This window comes from Rana temporaria, chromosome 4 (assembly GCF_905171775.1).
Source record: "Rana temporaria chromosome 4, aRanTem1.1, whole genome shotgun sequence".
NCBI lineage: Eukaryota > Metazoa > Chordata > Amphibia > Anura > Ranidae > Rana > Rana temporaria.
The window spans coordinates 61,059,551-61,083,725 of record NC_053492.1 but is presented as its reverse complement, the minus strand read 5'-3'; the positions used below and the strand labels follow the sequence as shown (position 1 = coordinate 61,083,725).

At 44.3% G+C, this 24,175-nt stretch overlaps 1 protein-coding gene across 1 annotated transcript in view; it reads left to right on the top strand.

Annotated features, from left to right (window-relative positions):
• The window catches only part of LOC120936253 (adhesion G protein-coupled receptor F4-like), a 330,798-nt gene that overhangs the window by 267,339 nt on the left and 39,284 nt on the right, over positions 1-24,175 (top strand). The window contains exon 13 of the mRNA XM_040348471.1: positions 17,310-18,656. Within this exon, the coding sequence (XP_040204405.1) occupies positions 17,310-18,656 (1,347 nt within the window). The remainder of the gene's footprint in view (positions 1-17,309; positions 18,657-24,175) is intronic.

The window sequence follows — 24,175 nt, the reverse complement described above, 5'->3', positions numbered from 1 at the left end:
TCATACAGAAATCCCCGGGCAGACATGTACGCTGAAAACAGTCCGGCGGACCGTTTTCATCGTACATGTTTGCCCGTGTGTACAAGGCAATAGGTGTGTCACAACCTAGTAGTGGTAGTACATGCGGGCAATCTACTGATAGTACCAGACAAATTTCCCTGCCCCAGCTGCTGCAGCGCCGAAAGAAGTACGCTCCCAGCCATCCACATGCCCAGCGGCTGAATGCTAGCTTAGCAAAATCGCTAGCACTTCAACTGCTACCTTTTCAGTTGGTAGATTCTGCCCCCTTCCGTGAGTTTGTGGAATGTGCAGTACCTCAGTGGCAAGTACCCAAACGCCACTTTTTCTCACGGAAGGCGATTCTGGCTCTCTACCGGCATGTGGAAGGCAATGTCCATGCCTCGCTGGACATGGCGGTCAGTGGTAAGGTGCATCTTACCGCTGACTCATGGTCCAGCAGGCATGGACAGGGATGTTACCTGTCTTTTACGGCCCATTGGGTGACTCTGGTGGCAGCTGGGAAGGACGCAGGGCAAGGTACAGTAGTTTTGGAGGTTGTTTGGCCACCACACCTCCAAAACACTACTACTGGTTGTGACACACCTCTCTCCTCCACCCCCTCCTCTTCTTCTTCCTCTGTGGCCTCTTCCTGTGGTGATGTTTCCTCAGAACCAGCTGTGCTCCGTAGGCGTACGAGGGCCTACGCAGGAATGCAGCCCAAGAGATGCCATGCGGTGCTAGAGCTGGTGTGCTTGGGAGACAGGAGCCACACTGGGGAAGAGGTTCTTTCAGCTCTGCAGGGGCAGACTCAGAGGTGGTTGACGCCACGCCAGCTGAAGCCTGGAATGGTGGTCAGCGATAATGGCACCAACCTCCTCTCTGCCCTGCGACAGGGAAAACTTACCCATGTGCCCTGTTTTGCGCATGTCCTGAATTTGGTGGTGCAGCGGTTCTTGGGCAGGTACCCGGGCTTACAGGATGTCCTGAAGCAGGCCAGGAAAGTCTGTGTGCATTTCCGGAGGTCATATAATGCCACTGCTCGGCTGGCAGACCTCCAAAGGGAATACAACCTGCCCAAGAACCGCCTAATCTGTGACATGCCCACCAGATGGAACTCTACGTTGGCCATGCTGCAGCAGCTGCACACGCAGCAGAGGGCCATCAATGAGTACCTGTGCCAATATGGCAGCAGAACTGGGTCAGGGGAGCTTGGTTTTTTTTCACCACGCCAGTGGGCCTTGATCAGGGATGTATGCACTGTCCTGTCACCATTTGAGGAGGCCACGAGGATGGTGAGCAGTGACAGTGCATGCATCAGTGAGACTGTCCCTCTTATTCACATGTTGGAGCACACGCTACGTGGAATAATGGACAGGGCCCTTGAGGCAGAACAGAGGGAGGAAGAGAAGGACTTCCTTACCTCTCAAGGCCCCCTTTATCCAGACGGTGGTCCTGCTTGCCCACCTAGCACACAGGAAGAGGAGGATGAGGAGGAGGAGGAGGATTGTATCAGCAGCATGGAGGTGGAGCCTAGCACTCAGCATCAGCAGCAGCAGTCTTCAAGGGATCATTTACAGTCCCAAGGAACACGTGGACTTTTACGTGGCTGGGATGAGGTGGATGCGGATCCTGTCGTCCTCAGTGACCCAGAGGACTGTGCCCCGAATGCCTCTGCAAATCTACGCTGCATGGCCTCCCTGATCCTGCAAAGCCTGCGTAAGGATCCTCGTGTACGTGCTATCAAGGAGAGGGATCATTACTGCCTGGCAACTCTCCTTGATCCACATTACAAGAGTAAGGTTGCGGACCTTATGTTGCCATCGCAGAGGGAGCAGAAGATGAAACTTATGCGGGAGGCCTTGCAGAAGGGTCTGTGCAATGCGTTCCCAGAACCGGGGGGATTACCAAAACCTGGCCCTGGACAACGTGTTGCTGAGGCTTCGGTGAGTCACAAAAGGAGCGGTGGAGAAGGTGGCCATCTGACCGATGCGTTCAGACAATTTTTTAGTCCGCAGCCCCAAGGTATGACCGGTTCCAGCAACCATCGCCAGCGTCTGGTTTACATGGTCCGGGAATACCTAGGGGCAAGATCCGACTTGGACACCTTCCCCACCGAAAATCCTCTGGCTTACTGGGTCTTGAGGATGGATCACTGGCCAGAGCTTGTACAGTATGCAATTGAGCTACTGGCTTGCCCTGCATCCAGTGTTCTTTCAGAACGCACATTCAGTGCTGCTGGAGGCAGATCACAGGGTGCGCCTCTCCACCGACTCTGTTGATCGACTGACCTTCATCAAAATGAATCAGGCTTGGATCAACACCAGCTACCAAGCACCTGATGCTGATGTTACTGAATAATATTTTTTGTTGAAATGTCAGATCCCTTTGAGACTGTGTATGCTGATGCTGAGTGACTGTCCTGTTATGCTGCTGATGGAATATCCTTCTCCTCCTCACTTTTCTTGCTGATAGCTAGTAAGAAATGTAGTGTTTCTGGGCTCCGCCACCAGTGCCTAATGCCCCGTACACACCATCACTTTATGTGATGAAAAAAAACGACATTTTCTGTGAAGTAAAAAATGACGTTTTTGAAACTTCAATTTTCAAAGACGAAGTTGCCTACACACCATCGTTTTTCTCACAATGTTCTAGCAAAGCGAGGTTACGTTCTCACCACTTTTTCCATTGAAGCTTGTTTCAAAAGTAGCTTCTAGGCATGCGTGGATGAAAAAAACGTCGTTTTAAACGACGTTTTGTGCTACACACGGTCAATTTCTGTGAAAAAATTTCTGTAAAAAACGACGTTTTGAAAAACGACACATAAAATTGAAGCATGCTTCAATTTTTTTTGGTAGTTTTTTACAAGACATAAAATGAAGTTTTCCCCCACACACGGTCAATTAAAGTGACGTTTTTAAAAACGTCGTTTTTTTTCATCACATAAAGTGATGGTGTGTACGGGGCATTAGGCATAATTTTTGTGCACCTGTTTAACAGGGGCGTCTAATAACAATTTTTGATGCAATACTTTGCACGTGGCTCTTTGTTGCGCTCCAATTACAGTTATTGGGAGGGGTTGCAGTGTTGTGTTGTGCCTAAGGACACATTTTTGTGCCCCTGTTTAACAGGGGCGCCTAATAACAATTTTTGATGCAATACTTTGCACGTGGCTCTTTGTTGCGCTCCAATTACAGTTATTGGGAGGGGTTGCAGTGTTGTGTTGTGCCTAAGGACACATTTTTCTGCCCCTGTTTAACAGGGGCGCCTAATAACAATTTTTGATGCAATATTTTGCACGTGGCTCTTTGTTGCGCTCCAATTACAGTTATTGGGAGGGGTTGCAGTGTTGTGTTGTGCCTAAGGACACATTTTTCTGCCCCTGTTTAACATGGGCGCCTAATAACAATTTTTGATGCAATACTTTGCACGTGGCTCTTTGTTGCGCTCCAATTACAGTATGTTTGAGGGGTGACCTTTTTTCTACAATTTTTCTTTCACCAAAAAATAATGGCCCCCCACCACCCCTAAAATAATCGACATATTGTTGCCACACAGCACGTGCGCAAGCAGTATTAAATTACTTTTTTCTTATAATAATCTCATGTTGTGCAGGGACATTTATAAACACGTGCCACTACTATAGACACACAGCAGGTGTGATATTTAAAGGATTTTTTCATTTTTTTTTTCACTTTAAGCATCATTAAAATCGCTGCTCCGGAAAAAACGGCCGTTTTTAAAACTTTTTTTTCCATTGATACATGTTCCCTGGGGCAAGACCCGGGTTCTGAAAGACGTTTTTCAACATTAAATTGAATATTGGTCTTTAAAATGAGCGTTTTTGAATTCAAACGTTTGAGTCCCATAGACTTCAATGGGGTTCTAAATGTTCGCGCGAACCCGCGGTCTGTTCGAACGTTCTGGTGCGAACTGAACGCGGGTATGTTCGGCTCATCCCTAGTCTATAAGATATACGTCCATTGAGTCCTGGGGGGCGAGTGGCATTCAAAGTGAATATCCATCTCTGTTCCATTTGCAACAGCAGCTTGTTTGTATCGCCTCCTCTTGGGCTGGTGTGCACTCGGTCTAGGAAGATAAAGGATATTTTCGGGGGTATACCACCATGAAAGTTGGTTACATGCCTCCCAAGAGGGAGGTCAGGATTGCATGCCTTCATGGACAATATATGTCTATATGCCCGTTGCCAGAAATGTTGGATGGTTTTGCCCACGTAAAAACATGAGCATTCACATAGGAGTAGGTACACTACTCCCATGGTCTGGCAATTTGCATAATGTTGGGGAAGGTATCTATTGCCATTTGGCAGCGAATAGTTTCGGGAAGTATTCATGAATCTGCAGTATTTGCAGCCCAACAGGTAAATGTACCTGGATATTTGCAGGAACATCGTTTTCCTGATGTTTTAAATTCGCTAGAGACTAAATGGTCTCGAAGGGAGCGTGCCCTCTTGAAGGTAAATGACGGATCCTTTGTGACATATGGGCCAATTACTGGATCCATTGTGAGGATATGCCAATACCTTTTGGTGATTTGTTTAATGGCAACGTGTTGATCTGAGAACTTTGTGATAATCGATATAGGGTTCTTTTTTGTCTTCCTAGATGTTGGATTGAGCCTAGGTTCACACTGCTGCGATTTTACCGCGATTTCGCGGCCGCGATTTTGCCGCAATTTGCCGCGATTTCGGCCGCAATTTAATGTAAATCGCGGCCCGAAATCGCAAAAAGTAGTACAGGAACTACTTTTTGAAATCGCAGATGCGGCGTCGCACTGATTGGGACAGTGCCATTGCCGACAATTGCCGCCGATTTGAGATGCGATTTGACATGTCAAATCGCATCTCAAATCGTTCCAAATTATACCCAGTGTGAACCAGGGCTAAATAACAGATCATTTCGAGTTCTCTGGGTTGCTCTGCTATATGCACTTTTCAGAGTACGTTTGGAGTAGCCCCGTCCAGACAGTCTCTCTCGTAGTAGGTCTGCCTCTTGTTTAAAGCTCTCATCATCAGTGCAGTTCCTTTGTATCCTTAAGTATTGGCTATAGGGGATGGAGGAGATCAGGTTTTTTGGGTGAAAGCTACTGGCGTGTAAGATCGCGTTGCTTCCTATATAGGCTACTACTTAGGCTTCCTCTATCATCTTTATGGATCGTAATATCAAGAAAGTTGATAGCGGACTCGTTCCAGGTCATAGTAAATTTTAGATTGAACTCATTATGATTTAGTTGTACGAGAAACGGATCAAGTTGTTCTTTAGGTCCCTCCCATATCAGCAATATGTCATCGATATAGCGATACCAACTTTTGACATATTGCATAAATGGGTCATGGTCTCCCACTCCCCCAGGTACAGGTTGGCGTATGATGGGGCACAAGATGTCCCCATCGCAACGCCCTGTACCTGGAGGTAGTGGGAGCCATTGAACATGAAGTGGTTGTGGTGTAAGATAAACTCCAGTGCCCTTAGAAGAAAGTCGTTGCTTTTCTGCTCAAAACGGCTATTCTGGTATAGGGTTCGACCAATGCAGCTCAAACCTCTATCGTGCGGGATGGAGCTGTATAGGACCTCGACGTTAATGACCACTAGGGTCAACGCCGGGGCAATGCACAACCCATCCAGAATCTGCAGCAATGCATTGTATCTCGAATGTAGCTTGGTATTTGCAGCACAAAAGGATGTAAATGGGCATCTATAAAAGTACTTAGATTTTCTGTAAGGCAACCATTTCCTGAGACTATGGGCCTCCCTGTTGGGTTCTGCAGACTTTTATGCAATTTTGGTAGTGAATAGAAGGTAGAGATTCTCTGTAATTTGGTTCTAACGAAGTCCCAGTCTGATTTCTTCAAGATATTTTGTGTATGAATGAATGAATGAATGAAAAACTTATATAGCGCGGCACATGCGAACTGAATCGCCTCTGGGCGCTTGTTGTTTGTGTCTCATGCCTTTCAGAAAAGCAGGGTTTTGATCTGCCTTCTGAAAGACAGGTGGTCTTGCTCCAACCGAATGCTGGTTGGTAAAGCATTCCAAAGCCTGGGGCCCTGGAAAGCAAACCTTCTTTCTCCTTTGGACTTGCATTTGGTTTTAGGAACCTTGACCAGATTTTGGTCGGTGGATCGCAGCATGCGATTGCAATTGTGCGGTTTGATCTTGTCGCATAGATATCTAGGAGCCTTCCCTTGGATGCACTTATGTGTCAGGCAGAGTGCTTTGAATGCAATTCTGTCTTTCACTGGCAGCCAGTGAAGGGATCTCAGTGAAGGTGAGATTGATTCCCAAGATTTTTTCCCAGTCACCAGTCTAGCGGCCGTATTCTGTACGACTTGAAGACGAGCGATTTGGTACTTGGGTAGCCCGAGGTAAAGGGCATTTGCATAGTCCAGTCTGGAATTCACGATAGTTCCCACCACGACTGCTACGTCTTCTTTGGGGATAAATGGAATTAGTCTGCGTAGAAGGCGCATCAAATGGTGCGCCCCGCTGACTACTGACCCTATTTGTGCGTCCATTGTCATGAAGGTGTCAAACGTGACTCCCAGACTTTTGACTTTGGAGCTAGGGGCGATGATTTGTCCCAGGATGGGAGATGGTGTCCAGTTTGTTGTCGGTGGTTTCTTCCGACTGGCATCGAAGATAAAGAGTTCTGTTTTAGCACTATTGAGTTTGAGATAACTCTTAGTCATCCAGTTTTCTATTGAAGAGAGACATTTCTCTAATCTGAGATGATGATCCTTTTTATGGCAGATGCGAAAATACAACTGCGTGTCGTCTGCATAAGAGTGATAAAGTAGTTCATGGCTACTGATAATATCAAAGAGAGGACGAAGATAGATATTAAACAGCACTGGTGATAGGGGGGATCCTTGGGGGACCCCACATGGCACCGTGCGTTTTTCTGACGTGAAGGATCCCAGTTTCACTGTTTGTGATCGGTTTCCAAGAAAAGAGGAGAACCATGGTAAGGTATCTTCTGAGACTCCGGCGACTTCTGTTAGTCGTCTCAGTAGCAATTTATGGTCTACTGTGTCAAAAGCTGCGCTTAGGTCCAGCAGAACCAGGAGACAGGATTCTCCTTCGTCTGCGGCCTCGAGTGCATCGTCCCATATTTTCAGTAAGGCCGTTTCTGTCCCGTGTCCGGGACGGAACCCGGATTGAAATGGATCGAGTAGGTTGTGGGTGTCCAGATGCTGTTGCAGCTGATTTACCACCACTTTCTCCATTATCTTGGACAGAGCATTTAGACCTGTTATGGGACGGCGGTGAGTTGGGTCCATAGGATCCAAATTAGGTTTTTTCAAGATCGGCAAGATTGTGCCCTCTTTCAACAGGGAAGGCACTATGCCTTCCTTAAATGACTGATTTATAAGCTGCGTGATCGGAGGCGCCAGGATGTCGGCACATTCCTTCAGTAGCTTAGTGGGAATGATGTCATTTGGTGCTGTGCTGTTGCGCAGCACACCAATGAATTTTTTTGTTGTATCAATGGAGATGGGTTCCAAAGTGAACTTAGTTGATTGTAGAGGCGTTCTGTCGTTGTTTTGATTGAAGACGGGGCTGAGTGGAGTATTGTTTTGCCGAATACTTACCCGAATTTTTTCAATTTTGTTGATGAAGAAATCCGATAGTTCGTTGCAGAACTCTTGGGTGTCTGAAGTGGGGACTTCTAGACATCCAGGGTTCATGGTCTGGGTGACCATCCTGAAGAGTTCGCGTGGGCGATTCATTGCGCTGTTAATCACCCTGGAGAAGTGAAGTTTTTTGGTTTTGAAAATTTCCTTGTGGTAACGCGTTGTTACTGCTTTGTAGAAGTTGAGGTGCTCTTCTGACGGACTTCTTTTCCAGGCGGCTTCCGCCCTCCTGCGCTCTTGCTTCAATAGCGACAGCTCGTTATTGAACCAGCTGGACTTTTTTTCCCGGCTGCGGAGTTTGCGCTTTGGTGCTGCTAAGTCGGCTGACTGTAGCAGAGCTGCATTAATGGCATCCAAAGTATCTGAGGCTGCTAGCTGGGGAGGAATAGCCCCAATTCGGTTTCCCAGGGTAGATCTGAAGAGTTCCGAGTGGAGCTTCTTGTGAGATCTAGCCCAGTGTATTGTCACCGGCTTGGGTACTTTCATGACTAAAGGAGTTCTGGGGATTATGAAGCTAATTGCATGGTGGTCTGTCCATGGCAAAGGTTCATTTCCCAAAATGTTTATTTTCAGATTTTGTCTGAAAATTAGGTCGAGTGTGTGACCTGAAGCATGAGTTGGTCCGCGTATAAGTTGTTGAAGTCCTAATCCTTCCAGGTGGTCGATGCAGGCATCCGCGATGGGATCCTGTGAGGAGTTAGCCCACAAATTGAAATCCCCGAGCAGCAAAAGATGATTGCTGCTAAGGGAGTAAGTGGAAATGAACTCCGTTAATGCTGAAATCAACTGCGATTTGGGCCCAGGGGGCCTATAGCAGAGGAGAATGTGAACGGTCTCCTGAGAATGAGCTTGAAGTTGAAGCGTAAGGGTTTCCATAAAAGGTAGAGGATTTTGAAGGACCGGTTTAGTGATTGCAATATGCGACTTATGAATCACCGCCAGGCCTCCTCCCCTTTGCCCTATTCTATTTTCCGTTAAGATACAATAGTTTGCTGGCACCAATTCTCCAAGAATGGTGTTGCAATCGTCCGACAGCCAACTTTCCGTAATAAAGAGGCAGTCTAGATCGTTTTGTAGTAAGAAATCATGGATTTCTGATCGGTGTTTAACTGCTGATCTAGTATTAAGCAAGGCACAAGATATGTGCCTGAGCTGTATTGAATGATTGAAATTTTTGATGATCGATCGATGATCGAACCTCAAAAGTTGATCTGATTTTAAGGCTATTGTGGTGGCGGCAGGTATTGTAGTTGCGAATTGTCTCAGACCCCAAATGGTTTCTGCAGAGTATCGCAACTTAACCATTGTTGCCCGTCACCGAGGGCTGGAGTGCGGGCGTAAGGTGAGAGAGGATTCGAGAATCCTAGCTCAAGGGGAGTTTAGGTTTTTTGGTCCAGAGGAAAGCAAAAAAACCCTTGGCAAGCTGGCCAATGTGCTGCGGCAGGGAAAAAAATTCCTTCCTGATCCCTGAAGGCGATCGGCTCAAAACCCTGGATCAAAAGACAGACGGCTAAGGAGGGGAAAAAAAGGGGGGGGGGGGATGCTGGGTGTCACTGCTGCTGGGGTAAACCAAAATACTGGCCGCCAGGCAAAGTACAGGACCCGGGCTGGGGGGGGGGCTGTCAGCTTGGTAAAAATAATATTTACCGATGAAGTTGCTGAACAGGGGGCCTCTGGGGGTGTGGGGGTTGAAAAACTAGAGCAATCTATACTTAGGAAGTTAATAAAGAGAGAAATGAACGGCGCGCCGGTAGGCCGCGGCTGAAGCCGCGGACTTTCCTAAGGTGCGGCGGCCGCGAGAAGGAGCAGGCTGGCGCGGGGGTGAAAAAGCACCAGAAAACGCCGGAAATACACCCAGGGGGGGTGACTTGGGATCACCACAAGAGCGGGTGGCCGTGCGGGCGATGATGCCGGCGAGAGATTGTATAGAGAGCCGCAGTGTGGGGTCAGAGTGACGGCTGCCCTGATAAGGACGGCCGTCCGTGGATCCCCAGGATGTCGGGCCCTGAGAGACAGGGTCTTACCTGCGGAGGTAAAGAGGAGTCCTTGTGGAGAGCGAGGTGCTGTTTCCTGGTTCCAGGGAGCTGTTTCAAGGAGCGTCTAGCCTAGCAGCTGCCTAGCCTCTGACTGCCAGGTCTGGGTGGAAGCAGGCTCGTATGCGGAAGGTCTGAAGCGCCCTACTCCACCGCTGACACTGACTGAACTGACTGACTGAACTGAACTGTGTATACGCCTGATCGACCAACAAATAAAATCGTTGGTTGAAGGTTGATATTTTGGTCGCATTAATTTTCTGGTACCAGTTCCCATTTAACAAGATCCTTTCGCACATCTCAATGTAAAATATATTATCCATAATTACAATATTTCCCCCCTTGTCTGAGGGTTTTATCGTAATATTAGAATTCTGTCTCAGGGTTTTCAAGGCTTGTTTTTCTATTGCAGACAGATTGTTATGCGCCCGATCATTCCCTCTCAGTTTACATATGTCTCCCGCGACTAGCTTGACAAAAGCCAGTATGTTGGAGTTAGTATTAAATGTGGGAAATTGATCCGATTTCTTTTTGAAACTGGGAGGAGGCAATTCAGACTGGTCAAAGCGGCCCAGTAGTTTGCTAAGATCAACTTGGTCTATGAGGTCTGGAGTCTCATTTTCCTCTAGGAGGCCAACTAGAGCATCTAGTGTTTTCAGTTATAATGATTCAAAAGTTGGTTGTGCGGGAGGTCCCTTAGAGTACATTTGTTTGAAAATTTTTGTACGTCCTTGATGACATCAAATTTATTAAAATCCTGATTAGGACAAAAACTAAGGCCTTTGGCAAGCACTGCATATTCACAATCAGATAACTTGTATGAAGATACATTTATAACATTCAAATCAGAGCTGTCCGAGTGATTAACGGAAGAGGGTCCATGCATATTTCTTACCCCATCCTGATTTCACGATGCCTCCATGTTGGAATTTCCCTGGCTTGAGCTTGCTTCCTGCTTCCCATTGAAGGTAGCTGTTTTGCCACCTGTAGGCATTAGTCTGGGAAAAAAGGAGGGCTTCACTTTCTGATTAGAGGGGGTTGCCCCCTGATTTACATTTGGTGTGGGGTTCACCCGTGTAGTTCTACCCTTGGGGTTGGAACTGCGAGGTTCCGTAATATGTTTTTTGGTTATGTTCTCATAGGAACCATCACTCTCATTTGATCTTCTCTTAGTTTTCCCGGATCTCTTTGGCCTCATCCATCCCATGGAGGAGACGGAGGAGGCAGAGGAGGCGTCCGAGAGTACTTGATCTCTGTTGGACGGTCTAGCTTTGAATTGAGGGTTCAATCTGCCCGGCAAATTTTTCCAGTTATAAGCTCTATGTTCCGCAAAGGCACCCTGATCTCTCAGGAGTTTTTTACTTTTTTATCAGGATGTCTTTGTTAAATTGTTGTAAATGTTCATTAAGTTCCTCATCTAGTTTCTTGAAATCATGATCACTGTATGATTTCACCTGTGCAAATAGGGGTTCTAATTCTTTGTCTATTTTTTCAATTGTTTTTTGATATTCATCTACTAACAATGACATCATTCCAGCAGAGCATTTTTAAAGGTTCGCTTCCCATGCTTCTTTGAAGCCGGGGTCAATGTTATCCATAGAAGGAAAAATTTGGACTCTCAGTCCATATGGATTCATTTTGTTTTTTAGATAATGCTCAATGGAGTAGATATGCCAATGGTTGAGGGATTTTTTTTTCTAATAATTTACGTAAAGTGAAAAATATGGAAAGAAGTTTTGTATCTTTTTGCTCTTTTTGACTAAAATTCTGGTATGCGCCAGACATTGCATTGTCCCAGTTGTTTCCCTCATAATTGGTCATCCTGGATGTGTACAGGGTTGTGGCCGTATAAAAAGTATGGGTAATTGACTATTAAGCTTACAAAAAGGGGGCACCTAAAGGAGAGGAGATGGGTATTTGATACTCTGTATTGGAGAAAGAAACGGTAAGGTGTCCAAAATTAGTAAGAAAAACACCTCAGTCTTTCCACATCCCTATATTAAAACTATCTGGGTACACCACAAGTGGTGTGTTTTCCTCAACGGGACTTTGAATTGGAAGACTGGGTTTGTTTAGTGACAACAAATAGGTCAAAAAAGGTATCAAAATAGTATAAATTTATTAATTAAAAGACGGCCGGGACTTGACATGAAAGACAGCATCCAGGTGACCAAGGGGAAAAAACATGGGAAATACACTAGTTAGGCGGCAAAGTTATTCAATCAGAAATTATAACAAGACATAAACAACAACAAATTATTTTTTGGATTGCAAAACCCGAGAAACTGTCTATACAGTGGAGACAGATATTCCAAATTTTTGAGGCTTCTTTATTTTGTATGGCCTCTTCTTCAGGGGAGGGGTGATGCAACTTGTGTTGGCAGCATAATCTAAAGATATCCAAAAGGAAAGAAAAAAATGCAAAAAAAGAAAAGAAAATAAGAAACCAAAAATAGTAGTCATATAAAAACACAAAAATTCCCTCACCAATGCTCTCAATGCCCATAGTGCAGTATTAAAGTACATGGGGAGGGAAGGAAAGCCCCAGCAAACCACAGCATGCAAGTAACACGTTTAAACAACAATGTAGCATCTCATAACTAATCAGTACTAACCAATTTGTGTGCTTATGTCTGATTTCAAGGAGAGATAAGTTGCCAGTCATGAAAGGGTGTCCCCGTTCAAGGAGTTTGTTGAGGAAAGACAAATCTTCAGGTGAATCATGCAGTCTACAAAAGGGGAACAAGAAAAAAGACGCTTGAGCGGAGGCTCGCATATATATAGGCTAGAGGGGTGCTGGCACAGGGGGCGGCAAGGATGTGTAACATACCTCTGTAGGCGAAAAACTACCCTCGAAACGTTGGAATATCTGTCTCCACTGTATAGACAGTTTCTCGGGTTTTGCAATCCAAAAAATAATTTGTTGTTGATTATGTCTTGTTATTATTTCTGATTAAATAACTTTGCCGCCTAACTAGTTTATTTCTCATGTTTTTTCCCCTTGGTCACCTTGATGCTGTCTTTCATGTCAAGTTCTGGCCGTCGTTTAATTTAATCAATAAATTTATACTATTTTGATACCTTTTTTGACCTATTTGTTGTCACTAAACAAACCCAGTCTTCCAATTCAAAGTCCCGTTGAGGAAAACACACCAATTAAATGCACAAGGGCTTTTTTTTTTTACCACTACTATTTCTTTATATTGGCTTTTAAAAATTTTAAATGCAGCAATTTAGAAATTGGATGAAAGGTTTAGCACTGGGAAATAGTTTTTAAAAGATCAAAAAAAAAAAATGTTATATAAAACTATGTATATCAGACCACAATGAGGGCCAAATGAGGAGGAAAAAGGGACAGAGGGAGATTGCTCCCAATCAGGGACAGTACCTCGAAATCAGGGACAGTTGGGAGCTATGGCCAATCATGGCTGTGGTTGCAGAGTGTGTTTTCTGTGGACGTTGACCTCTTAACTGTCATTCTGCTCTGCACCTGCAGTTTTTCTTTCTGCTGACAGAAAGTTGAATTAAACGTACAGTTAACCCTTTCGCGCCGAGCGTACGCACATATGCGGCCTCAGCTTTCGGGGACAGCTGCAGGCATCATCCCGGTAACGTTTTTTAGAGCGGGCGATCTGCTTTCCAGGGGTAAAAACCGGTGAGGCTAAAAGCCACTCGGTTGTTATCCCGGAGGAGCGGGAGGGGACATCCCCTCCCGTCCCACCGGGAGACCCAATATACGATGTGACACTTCCGGTGCCTAGAGACAGACTGGAACAAAGCTTTGTTCCAGTCTCCTGAATATAAACACGGAAGCGACGTCACAACGCCACTTCTGGTTTACTCAGCTGCCAATGGCGCTGGATTAAAAAATATATACAGTATTCAGAATTGCCGTTTTCAGTGATCTGAATACTTTGAAGTGCAAAGGAGGGATCTGGGGTCTTTTAGACCCCCAATCCCTCCATAAAGAGTACCTGTCACCACCTATTACTGTCACAAGGGATGTTTACATTTCTTGTGACAGCAATAAAAGTGATCATTATTTTTTTAACACAATTTAATAATATAAAAAAAAATATAAGAAAAAAAATATTTTAAAGCGCCCCCGTCCCCGCGAGCTCGCGCAGAAAAGAAAACGCATATGGAAGTCACGTAAACGGTGTTCAAATCACACATGTGAGATATTGCCGCGATCGTCAGAGCAAGAGCAATCATTCTAGCACTAGACCTCCTCTGTAACGCTAACCTGGTAACCATAAAAAAAATTAAAGCGTCGCCTATGGAGATTTATAGTTATCGTAGTTTGTCGCCATTCCACGAGTGCATGCAATTATAAAGCGTGACATGTTTGGTATCTATTTACTCAGCATAACATCATCTCACATTATACAATTTCACATTGGGCTAACTTTACTTTTTCATTTTTTTTTTTTTATTCACGAAAGTGTATTTTTTTCCCAAAAAGTTGCGTTTAAAACACCGCTGCACAAATTCAGTGTGACATAAAATATTGCTATTTTATTCTCTAGATTCTCTGCTTTAACTTGTAAACACCAAGGGACAGATCCACATACATCTGCGCTGGGCGCAGCGTATCTAAGATACGCTACGCCGCTGTAACTTACTTTTGTTTTGTTTGAATCCACAACGAATCCGTGACGTAAGTTACGGCGGCGTAGTGTATCTGTTGCGACGTAAGGGCACGGAATTCAAATGGAAGTGATGGTGGCGTGTTTTATGTTAATACGTCGTGACCCGACGTAAACAATGATTTTTTTTAACTGCACATGCGCCGTCCCTGGGGGTATCCCAGTGCGCATGCTCGAAATTAAACCGGAACCAGCCAATGCTTACGACGGTGACGTCATTCTACGCAAATTCCTATTCGCGAACGACTTATGCAAACGACGCAAAAAATTCAAAATTGTACGCGGGAAGGACGGCCATACTTAACATTAAGTACGCCTCAGAACAGCAGCTTTAACTATATGCCGGAAAAAGCCGAACGCAAACGGCGGAAAAAAATGCGCCGGCCCGACATACGTTCGTGGATCGGCGTAAATAGCTAATTTGCATACTCGACGCGGATTTCGACGGAAATGCCACCTAGCGGCCGCCGAAAAGTTGCATCTAAGATCTGAAGGCGTACGCCTGTCAGATCAAGCGGCAATGCCGTCGTATCTTGTTTTGAGGATTCAAAACAAAGATACGACGCGGGAATTTTGAAATTACGCCGACGTATCAATAGATACGCCGGCGTAATTTCTTTGTCAGAAAAAGGCTTAGTCATGAAAGGGTTAAAGTAGGGATATAGAGAAACTTTTAATTCCCATTTTGGACAAAGTAAAGGTGGGTCATTACCCCTGTCAGTTTATTTTTTGCCATCTGTGTCCCGTTGGGGAGATTTCCCTTCACTTTCTTTCCCATAGTCAAAACAGGAAGTGAAAGGAAATCCCTGCACTTTAACTACTTAAGGACCGCCTCTTGTATACTGTATATACGTCCTCTTTTTGAAGAGGGATATCTTGGTAACGACCCCCCTCCTGCCGCTCACCTGCGCCCTCCGCCGCTTACCGGAGCCGTCGGTAGCAGCGGAGGCGATCGGGTTCTTCTCCCTCTGTGGCATGGATACGAGTGAGTGGAAGATGGTCCCCACCTGTCTCCATACCATAGCAGGGCGAAAGCGACATCAAAACGTCACAGAAATAAAAGTAACCCATTTTTTACTAAAGTAAAGTAAAATAAATAAGAAAACCCCCCAATTTTTTTTTTAAAGCGCCCCGTTCCGACGAGCTTGCGCGCAGAAGCAAACGCATACGTGAGTAGCACCCGCATATGAAAACGGTATTCAAACCACACAAGTGAAGTGAGGTATCGCCGCAATCGTTAGAGCAAAAGTAATAATTCTAGCCCTAGACCTCCTCTAACTCAAAACATGCAACCTGTAGAATTTTTTAAACGTCGCCTATGGAGATTTTTAAGGGTAAAAGTTTGACGCCATTCCACGAGCGGGTGCAATTTTGAAGCGTGACATGTTGGGTATCAATTTACTCGGCGTAACATTATCTTTCACAATATAAAAAAATTGGGCTCACTTTACTGTTGTCTTATTGTTTAATTTAAAAAAGTGAATTTTTTTCCCAAAAAAAAAGTGCGCTTGTAAGACCGATGCTCAAATACGGTGTGACAAAAACTATTGCAATGACCGCCATTTTATTCTCTAGGGTGTTATATATATATATATATATATAATGTTTGGGGGTTCTAAGTAATTTTTTAGTAAAAAAAACTGTTTTAAACTTGTAAACACCAATAGCCAGATTCAGATAGACTGGCTTACTTTTGAGGCGGCGTAGCGTATCGCATATACGCTACGCCGCCGTAAGTTAGAGAGGCAAGTGCTGTATTCACAAAGCACTTGCCTCCTAAATTACGGCGGTGTAGCGTGAAAGGGCTGGCGTAAGCGCGCCTAATTCAAATGAGGATGAGGGGGGCGTGTTTTATGTAAATGACTCGTGACCCGACGTGATTGCCTTTTTTTACGAACGGCGAATGCGCCGTCTGTGGACATATCCCAGTGTGCATTGCTCCAAAGTACGCCGCAAGGACGTATTGGTTTCGTGAACGTAAATTACGACCAGCCCCATTCACGGACGACTTACGCAAACAACGTAAAATTTTAAAATTTCAACGCGGTAACGACGGCCATACTTAACATTGACTAGGCCAGCTATTTGTTCGACTAACTTTACGCCCCCCCGCCTTCCCCCCTATACTACTCCCCCCCAACTCTCTTCTTTTCTTGGGCAGTTTTGCCTACTTTCTTCCATTTTCTAACCCTGGTACATTAATACATTTTGAGGAAAAAGGAAAAAGAGTGAGCTGGGCACGATGGGCCGCAGTACGTTGACTAATACTGGCCATCCACAGGGGACTGCCACAAGGAAAGGCGAATCGCCATGCCCCGCATGGGAAACGTCCCCCCCCCCCCCGCTTGAAGATCTGATCACGATGATGGTGACACTAGGTCAAGTTCTATGGGGGTACTTTATGTGGGTGGAATTTTACTGCACACCTTAGATTCTGATGTTGCACCACTCCGTTGATCCCCGCTGAGCTGGCTGATGACAGGGCGGTCCCCGCACACTGTGATGGGGGGGATCAGATGAACACGGACTGTATGTCCGTGTTAATCCGATCGGATCCGCAGACGGAAGGAAAATAGGGTTTTCTTCCGTCTGCAGAATCGGATCATTGCGGAGGCGGACGAGATCAGGTGTCAGCGGATGTTCATCCACTGACACCCGCAATCTCATAGGGACCATTGTATGTCCCTTTTTCATCCGCAAACGGATGGATGAAAAAGCGGACTTACGGTCCGCAGGTGTGAAAGGGGCCTAGAAGGCTCAATCACAGCAATAAATATATATTTATGACAAGACCTCCTCTAGGAACTACATCTCCACCTCAAGCCTTCAGGTATCACACAGTTTTCAGTTATTTTGGCAATGCTTTTATACACTATGAATGTAGCCTATTGATTCTATTTTTCTTGAGTAATTTGAAGCTTTTACAGCTAACCGCGGTAGTAACAAAATAATTATGCCTGTTTTTGCTTCTCCTAGAACTTTATAAAGACAGTTGATGTCGTGGTGGGCGCATCCAGCGCTTGGAGCAGCAATGATAAAAAAAGTGTAACTATTCTGAATTCTGTTGAGAAATTTGCAGAAAATCTTAATTTTAATGGCACAATCGATTTCAAAAATGATTCCCTCAGCAATATTCAGCTTTATGGACAAGTTGTGAGCAAAGATAAAAGCTACAATACGAATTTCTCCTTGCAAAATTTTACTGGAAATGTGTCTATCGATGGGGGCACATTAACAAGCAACTCTACCACAATAGTTACCATTGCTTACGGAACAATGAAGGACATTTTGCCACAAAATACCACACAGGGGTCGGTCAGCGGGCTGGTTATGTCAACAATCATTGGCAAGAACTCAAGTACACACTATAATAGCAGTACATTTAAAATAAATATGACCTTTTCTGAGAATAGTACATCACCAGAGAATCAAAAATGTGTCTGGTATGACCTGGATCAGAACATTTGGAGTAGCAGCGGTTGTACCCCCATTAGAGTAGACAATGTGACATTATGCTCATGTGACCATTTGACTTCTTTCTCAGTTCTTATGGGATCATCAATTACACATCAGGAAGCTGCAAAACCTTTAGAAATCATTACTTACATTGGAGTCGGAATCTCTCTCGCTTGTTTGGTGATTACTCTCCTCATCGAGGCCTTAGTGTGGGACTCGGTTATCAAAAACAAGACCTCCTACATACGTCACGTCTGCCTGGTTAATATTGCCGTTACGCTTCTGGTAGCCGATATCTGGTTTATCATTGGAGCGGCACTAGTGGAGAAAAACAAAGGATCAGCTGCCTGCAAAGCTGCTGCCTTCTTTAGCTTCTTCTTCTACTTGTCTTTGTTTTTCTGGATGCTGACCACGGGACTTATTCTCTTTTATCGCATGATCTACGTCTTGCATGACATGAGTAGGAAGACCATGATGATCATAGCTTTCCTCCTGGGTTATGGATGTCCACTCCTTATAACCATTGTCACCGTGGCTTCAACGGAACCCAGTAAAAGATTTATAAGCAGCGAATTCTGCTGGCTTGACTATGATTCCTCAAAATCGTTTCTTGCCTTTGTGGTGCCAGCTTTAACCATTGTGTTTGTTAACATACTGATCCTGGTGGTGGTCATATTCAAATTAATGAGGCCTACAATTGGGGAACAATCAGGAAAAGAAGACAGGAAAATTTTGATTTTGATTGCTAAAACCATGGCAATCCTCACGCCTCTTCTCGGAACCACCTGGGGATTCGGGCTGGGAGTCGTAATTCATCCCGACAGCCAATGGATCAATGGAATATTTGCTGCGCTCAACTCATTTCAGGTAAGTGTAATAAAGTGCATGCAGTAGTATATACTTAAGAGGTATTATGCCCAAAATATTTGGTTTTATGTTACCAATCATATGTAGTGGCTGCATTGGTTTCCTTTTGGGGGGGGGGGGGGGGGGGTTCCCTCTGTTTTTATCTGGTGGCCAGTAACACAGCCCCTGTATTGAAAAGCACCCACTTTGGATTAAAGAGCAACAGAGATATTTTCAGACAGTACCACTGTCAGTTTAGAGGAAGTGGTGTGATGTACTAGCAAATTTAGACACACTAACAATTTGAAGCCAAACTTTAGCTAACACTTTTAAAGCAGTTACAGCACCAGTTTGGGATAAATGTTTTACATAAATAAATAAAAGCTGTTCATTGTAAGCACCCCTGTCAGTAGTAAATGGTTTATCTCCTCTAACTGCTACATCCACAGTTATAGGGTTGGGACAAACCATTTGTCACTGACAGGGGGGTTTACTGGCTAGATCACCAGGTGAAAATACAGGAAAGAAAGCCTTAAAGCGGAAGTAAAGTCTGCTATATTATTTTTTTAAGGCCCTCCAGGTAGGTTATGTCATGATGTACTAGTATGCACAGCATATTGGAACATTATGGCAGACTTACCTGACATATGGTGTCCTCCAGTGCAGCGCTGGGACCGATCCAGCTGGCTCCCGGCGCTTCCATCTTCACCTAGTCTTCCTTCTGGGTCCCGTGCCTTTAGCCACTTGATAGGCCAGGGAGTCACATCACAGATTGGGGGGCCGATCGGGGCTGTAAATATTTGCTGAGCTGCGCATGCGTGGCTCAGTGAACATGACAGCTGACAGGCAGAAGTATGCATTTATGGCAGAAGAGACCAATAGTGTCTCTTTTGTCATAAATACCCTGCCTGTAAGCCATTTGATGAAAAAAAAAAAAGTTTACGTCCACTTTAAAAAGTAAACAATTGCAGCCACCACATCTAATGCCGCGTACACACGACCGTTTTTAAAGCGGGAGTTCACCCGAAATTTTTTTTTTAACATTAGATTGAGGCTCATTTTGTCAAGGGGAATCGGGTGTTTTTTTTTAAATCGAAGCAGTACTTACCGTTTTAGAGAGCGATCTTCTCCGCCGCTTCCAGGTATGGTCTTCGGAACTGGGCGTTCTTATTTGATTGACAGGCTTCAGACGGTCGCATCACATCGCGTCACGAGTAGCCGAAAGAAGCCGAACGTCGGTGCGGCTCTATACGGCGCCTGCGCACCGACGTTCGGGTACTTTCAGAAAATCGTGACGCGATGTATGCGACCGTCGGAAGCCTGTCGGAAGCCTGTCAATCAAATAGGAACACCCAGTCCCGCAGCCCATACCCGGAAGCGGCGGAGAAGATCGCTCTCTAAAACGGTAAGTACGGCTTCGATTTTAAAAAAACTACCCGATTCCCCTTGACAAAACGAGCCTCAATCTAATGTTAAAAATTAACTTTTTGGGTGAACCTCCACTTTAATGTTCTAGAAAAAACTATGTTTTTTTCAACCCGATTATTGTTAAGCCGGCCTTGCCTACACACGATCGTGAAAAAATGCTCTAGCAAAGCGCGGTGACATATAACACGTACGACGGCACGATAAAGGGGAAGTTCCATGCGGATGGTGCCACCCTTGGGGCTGCTTTTGCTGATTTCGTGTTAGTAAAACTTTGGTGAGAGACGATTCGCGCTTTTCAGACTGTTACAGCGTGACGAATGTGCTATCTCCATTACGAACGGTAGTTTTACCAGAACGAGCGCTCCCGTCTCATAACTTGCTTCTGAGCATGCGCGTTTTTTTCACGTCGTTAAAGCCCACACATGACCATTTTTTACGACGTTAAAAACGACAACGTTAAAAACGACACGAAAATTTAGAACATATTCGAAATTTTTAATGCCCATTTTTTACATCGTGAAAAATGCTCTGGAGCCCCCACACGGTCGTTTTTAATGACATTTTTTACATAGCGAAAAACGGTTGTGTGTACGCGGCATAAGAATTGGTAAGCTGCAATATAATAAATGTTTGCTTTTGGGTTTAATACCATTTTAATATATTTAGAATAAGTATAATATACACTGTTAACTGTAAATGTCAGTAATTCATAAACTACACAACACTTTGTGAAGCACTGTGTAAAGATGTACGCAAAATAATATGAGGCTGATTTATTACAATATACTATATATATATATATATATTTTAAATGTGTGTGTGTATATATATATATATATATATATATATATATATATATATATATATATATATGCAAAGGGAGGAGGTATCGCTTACAGTGGTTGTAGAGCTGAACAAGGCAGATGATACACAGGCTTTAAAGTAGAACTATAGGCAAATCTATTTTTATTTTTTTCATATTTACTTCTTTTATTCTTTCTTTTTTTATGTTCAAGGTCACAGAACAGGATTAACGTAACAAAGGTTTAAATCAGAGGTGCAATATCCTATACACAATTTCACTTCAATCCACATATAACAACATAACACTGCACACAAATCCTAGCCGTACCACTCCTTGGCCCTGTTTCTTGTATTGACCAACATCTGACCTTTGACCTCTTTATCTCCTTCCCATACTCAGATGTATTAACTTCATACACCTTAATCCTCTCTGATCCCTTGCCCTTATATAATTCCTACCTTACCCTACCCCCCCCCCCCCAAAAACAAACCACAAACCACAACCACAAACAAAAAAAAAAAAACAAAAAAAAAAAACCCTAAACCAGAACCCTCCCCCCACCCCCTCTAAACAATTTCTCCCCCCTCTCCCCTCTGGCCCGTACATATACTTACTCCCCTTTTATCTCAGCCTCCAATCCCCTTGACTCACTTCTGGTTAAATAGGCCTCCCTCTACTCCTGTTCATCTTCCGATATTCTCAACCCTTCTTCCGTGTTTATAAATTGGTTCCATCCTGTCCATGTTTCTACATACTGTTCCCTTTTGTTCCTGGATGAGAGGATTAACTCCTCTATTGCTCCGGTTTCTCTGACCCTATTGAGCCATCTCGCAACCGAGGGTGGTCTACTGTCTCTCCACTGGAGGGTTATTCCCATTCTAGCTGTATTTATCAGGTGTCGTAATACCGACCTTTTATACTCCCCTACTGGAATTTGGGAACTATGAAGTAGAAAAAAAGCTGGGTCTTCCGGGATCTGAAACTCCGTAAATTTTTGCGCAATTCTCCTAACTTCCCTCCAGTATTCTTTCACTTTTACACAGGCCCAAAAGACATGCAGCAGCGTACCTCGCTCCGTACCACATCTCCAGCAGTACTCCGAGTTTTCATTAGAAAGTTTATGCAACCTTGCTGGAGTGTAGTACCACTGCGACAATAATTTATAATTGCATTCCTGCACCCGTGTCGATATTGATGTGTTCAGTGCTAAGTACACTATATGTCTTCGTTGGGTCTGTGTAAACTTTCTCCCCAAATCTCTTTCCCACTTAATAATTCCCGGCAGTTCAAATTCTTCCTGAGGGGCATTCAATATTTTATACATTTTTGAACTCACTCGCTGAATTGGTTCTTCCTCCTCACAATATTTTTCAAATTTTGTTAAGTGTCGCCGAAAATCCGACGGTTGACCCAGGGATCTTAAAAAATGTCTGATTTGTAATGCTTGCCAGAAACTTAACTCATAGTTTCCCCCTACCTTCATCAGATCTGCAATTGAGGGCCACGTCTCTGTTTGCATAAAATGGGATACTTGCGTCCTGCCTCTTTCGTTTAATTTGTTAAATATTGCTCCTACCGTTCCAGGTATAAATCCCGGATTCCCTAGTATAGGGAATAGGGGAGAATATTTTGATGAGTATTTCGGGTTTTTACATATTCTAGCTGCAATAGACAATGTTGGCCCGATTATAGGATGTTTCTTCATCTTACTTGGTAGTAATTTATAACACCAAGGTGCCCTACGTAGAGCTATTGGGGAGATCTGTTGTTCTACCTCAACCCACCTTTTGTATTGTTTATTTCTGCACCAGTCTATCAATCTCGTCAAGTGTGCTGCTTGGTAGTATTTAGCTATATCCGGTACTGCCATCCCTCCACATATCTTGGGTAATCTCAGCACCTCTTTTTTTATCCTTGGCCTCTTCCCATCCCAAATAAACTTCATCAAAATTGCATCTAATTGTCGGAGAAAGGCTCCAGGTATTTTAATTGGTAGAGTCTGAAACAGGTATGTAATTTTTGGCAAAATGCTCATCTTGACAATATTATTTCTACCAAACCATGAATGTAAGCCATGTTGCCATTTCTCCAGAAGTTTTCTAATTGAGCTAAGAAGAGGTGGAAAGTTTATTTTAAATATTTCTTTTGTGCTTGCTGGAATTAAGGTGCCCAAGAACTTTAACGCTGCCTTCCATTTAAATCTGAAATTCCGTTGTATAACTGTTTGCGTCTGGGGGGCCGTTGCCACGCTCATTGCCTCGGATTTCCCCTGATTTATTTTTAGATTAGACAGTTCACCGAATTTTGCAATTTCTTTAATCAGATTGGGGAGAGAGACATGTGGCTTTGATATTGCAAATAACAGATCGTCTGCAAATGCTATAACCTTATGCCTACTCTCCCCAATCTGAACACCCTGTATATCTGGATTTTGACGGATTTTGTTTAGCAGAGGTTCCAAAGATATCACAAAGAGTAATGGTGACAGGGGACATCCCTGCCGTGTTCCATTTGTGGTTGGGAATGTTGTAGAGAATATCCCGTTAACTCTCACCGCGGCACGCGGGTCTGCGTATACACTTCCGATCCAACTTAACATCTTCTCCCCAATGCCCACGTGCCGCAGCACCGAGAACAGGAATCTCCAGCTCACTCTGTCAAAAGCCTTCTCGGCATCAGTATTTAGGAACACGGCAGGGATGTCCCCCTCAATGACTCCCTGCACCAGGTTGAGGGCCCTTATCGTCCCATCTCTTGCTTCTCTAGTAGGAACAAATCCCACCTGATCCATATCTATTAACTCGGGCAACCACACCTGTAACCTACTCGCCAATATCTTTGTGAACAGTTTTAAATCTGAGTTTAGCAGCGAAATAGGCCTATAACTGCTACACTCTGCCGGGTCCTTCCCTTCTTTGGGGATCACTGTAATATGTGCAAATCTTTTTTTCATTTTGGATTGAGTAGTGAAGGGTTATAACCCCTGACAGTTTTTTTTGCCATCTGTGTCCCATTGCGGAGATTTCCTTTAACTTCCTGTCCCATAGCCAGAACAGGAAGTGAGAGGAAATCCCTGCAAATTAAGGTAATTCCTTGGGGACCCCCAGGTCACCACAACTAGGGTCCCTATTGGAAGATTTTCCCTCTATTACTTTTCTGGCAACAACCCAAAATGTTGGATTTTCTTTTACTTTTAATGACAGCGGTATACGGAACAAATAGAGAGGGGAAATCTCCCTAATGGGGGCAAAGACATCAATGCAAACTGACAGGTTTTCTAATCATTCTCCACTATATCCAAAATAAA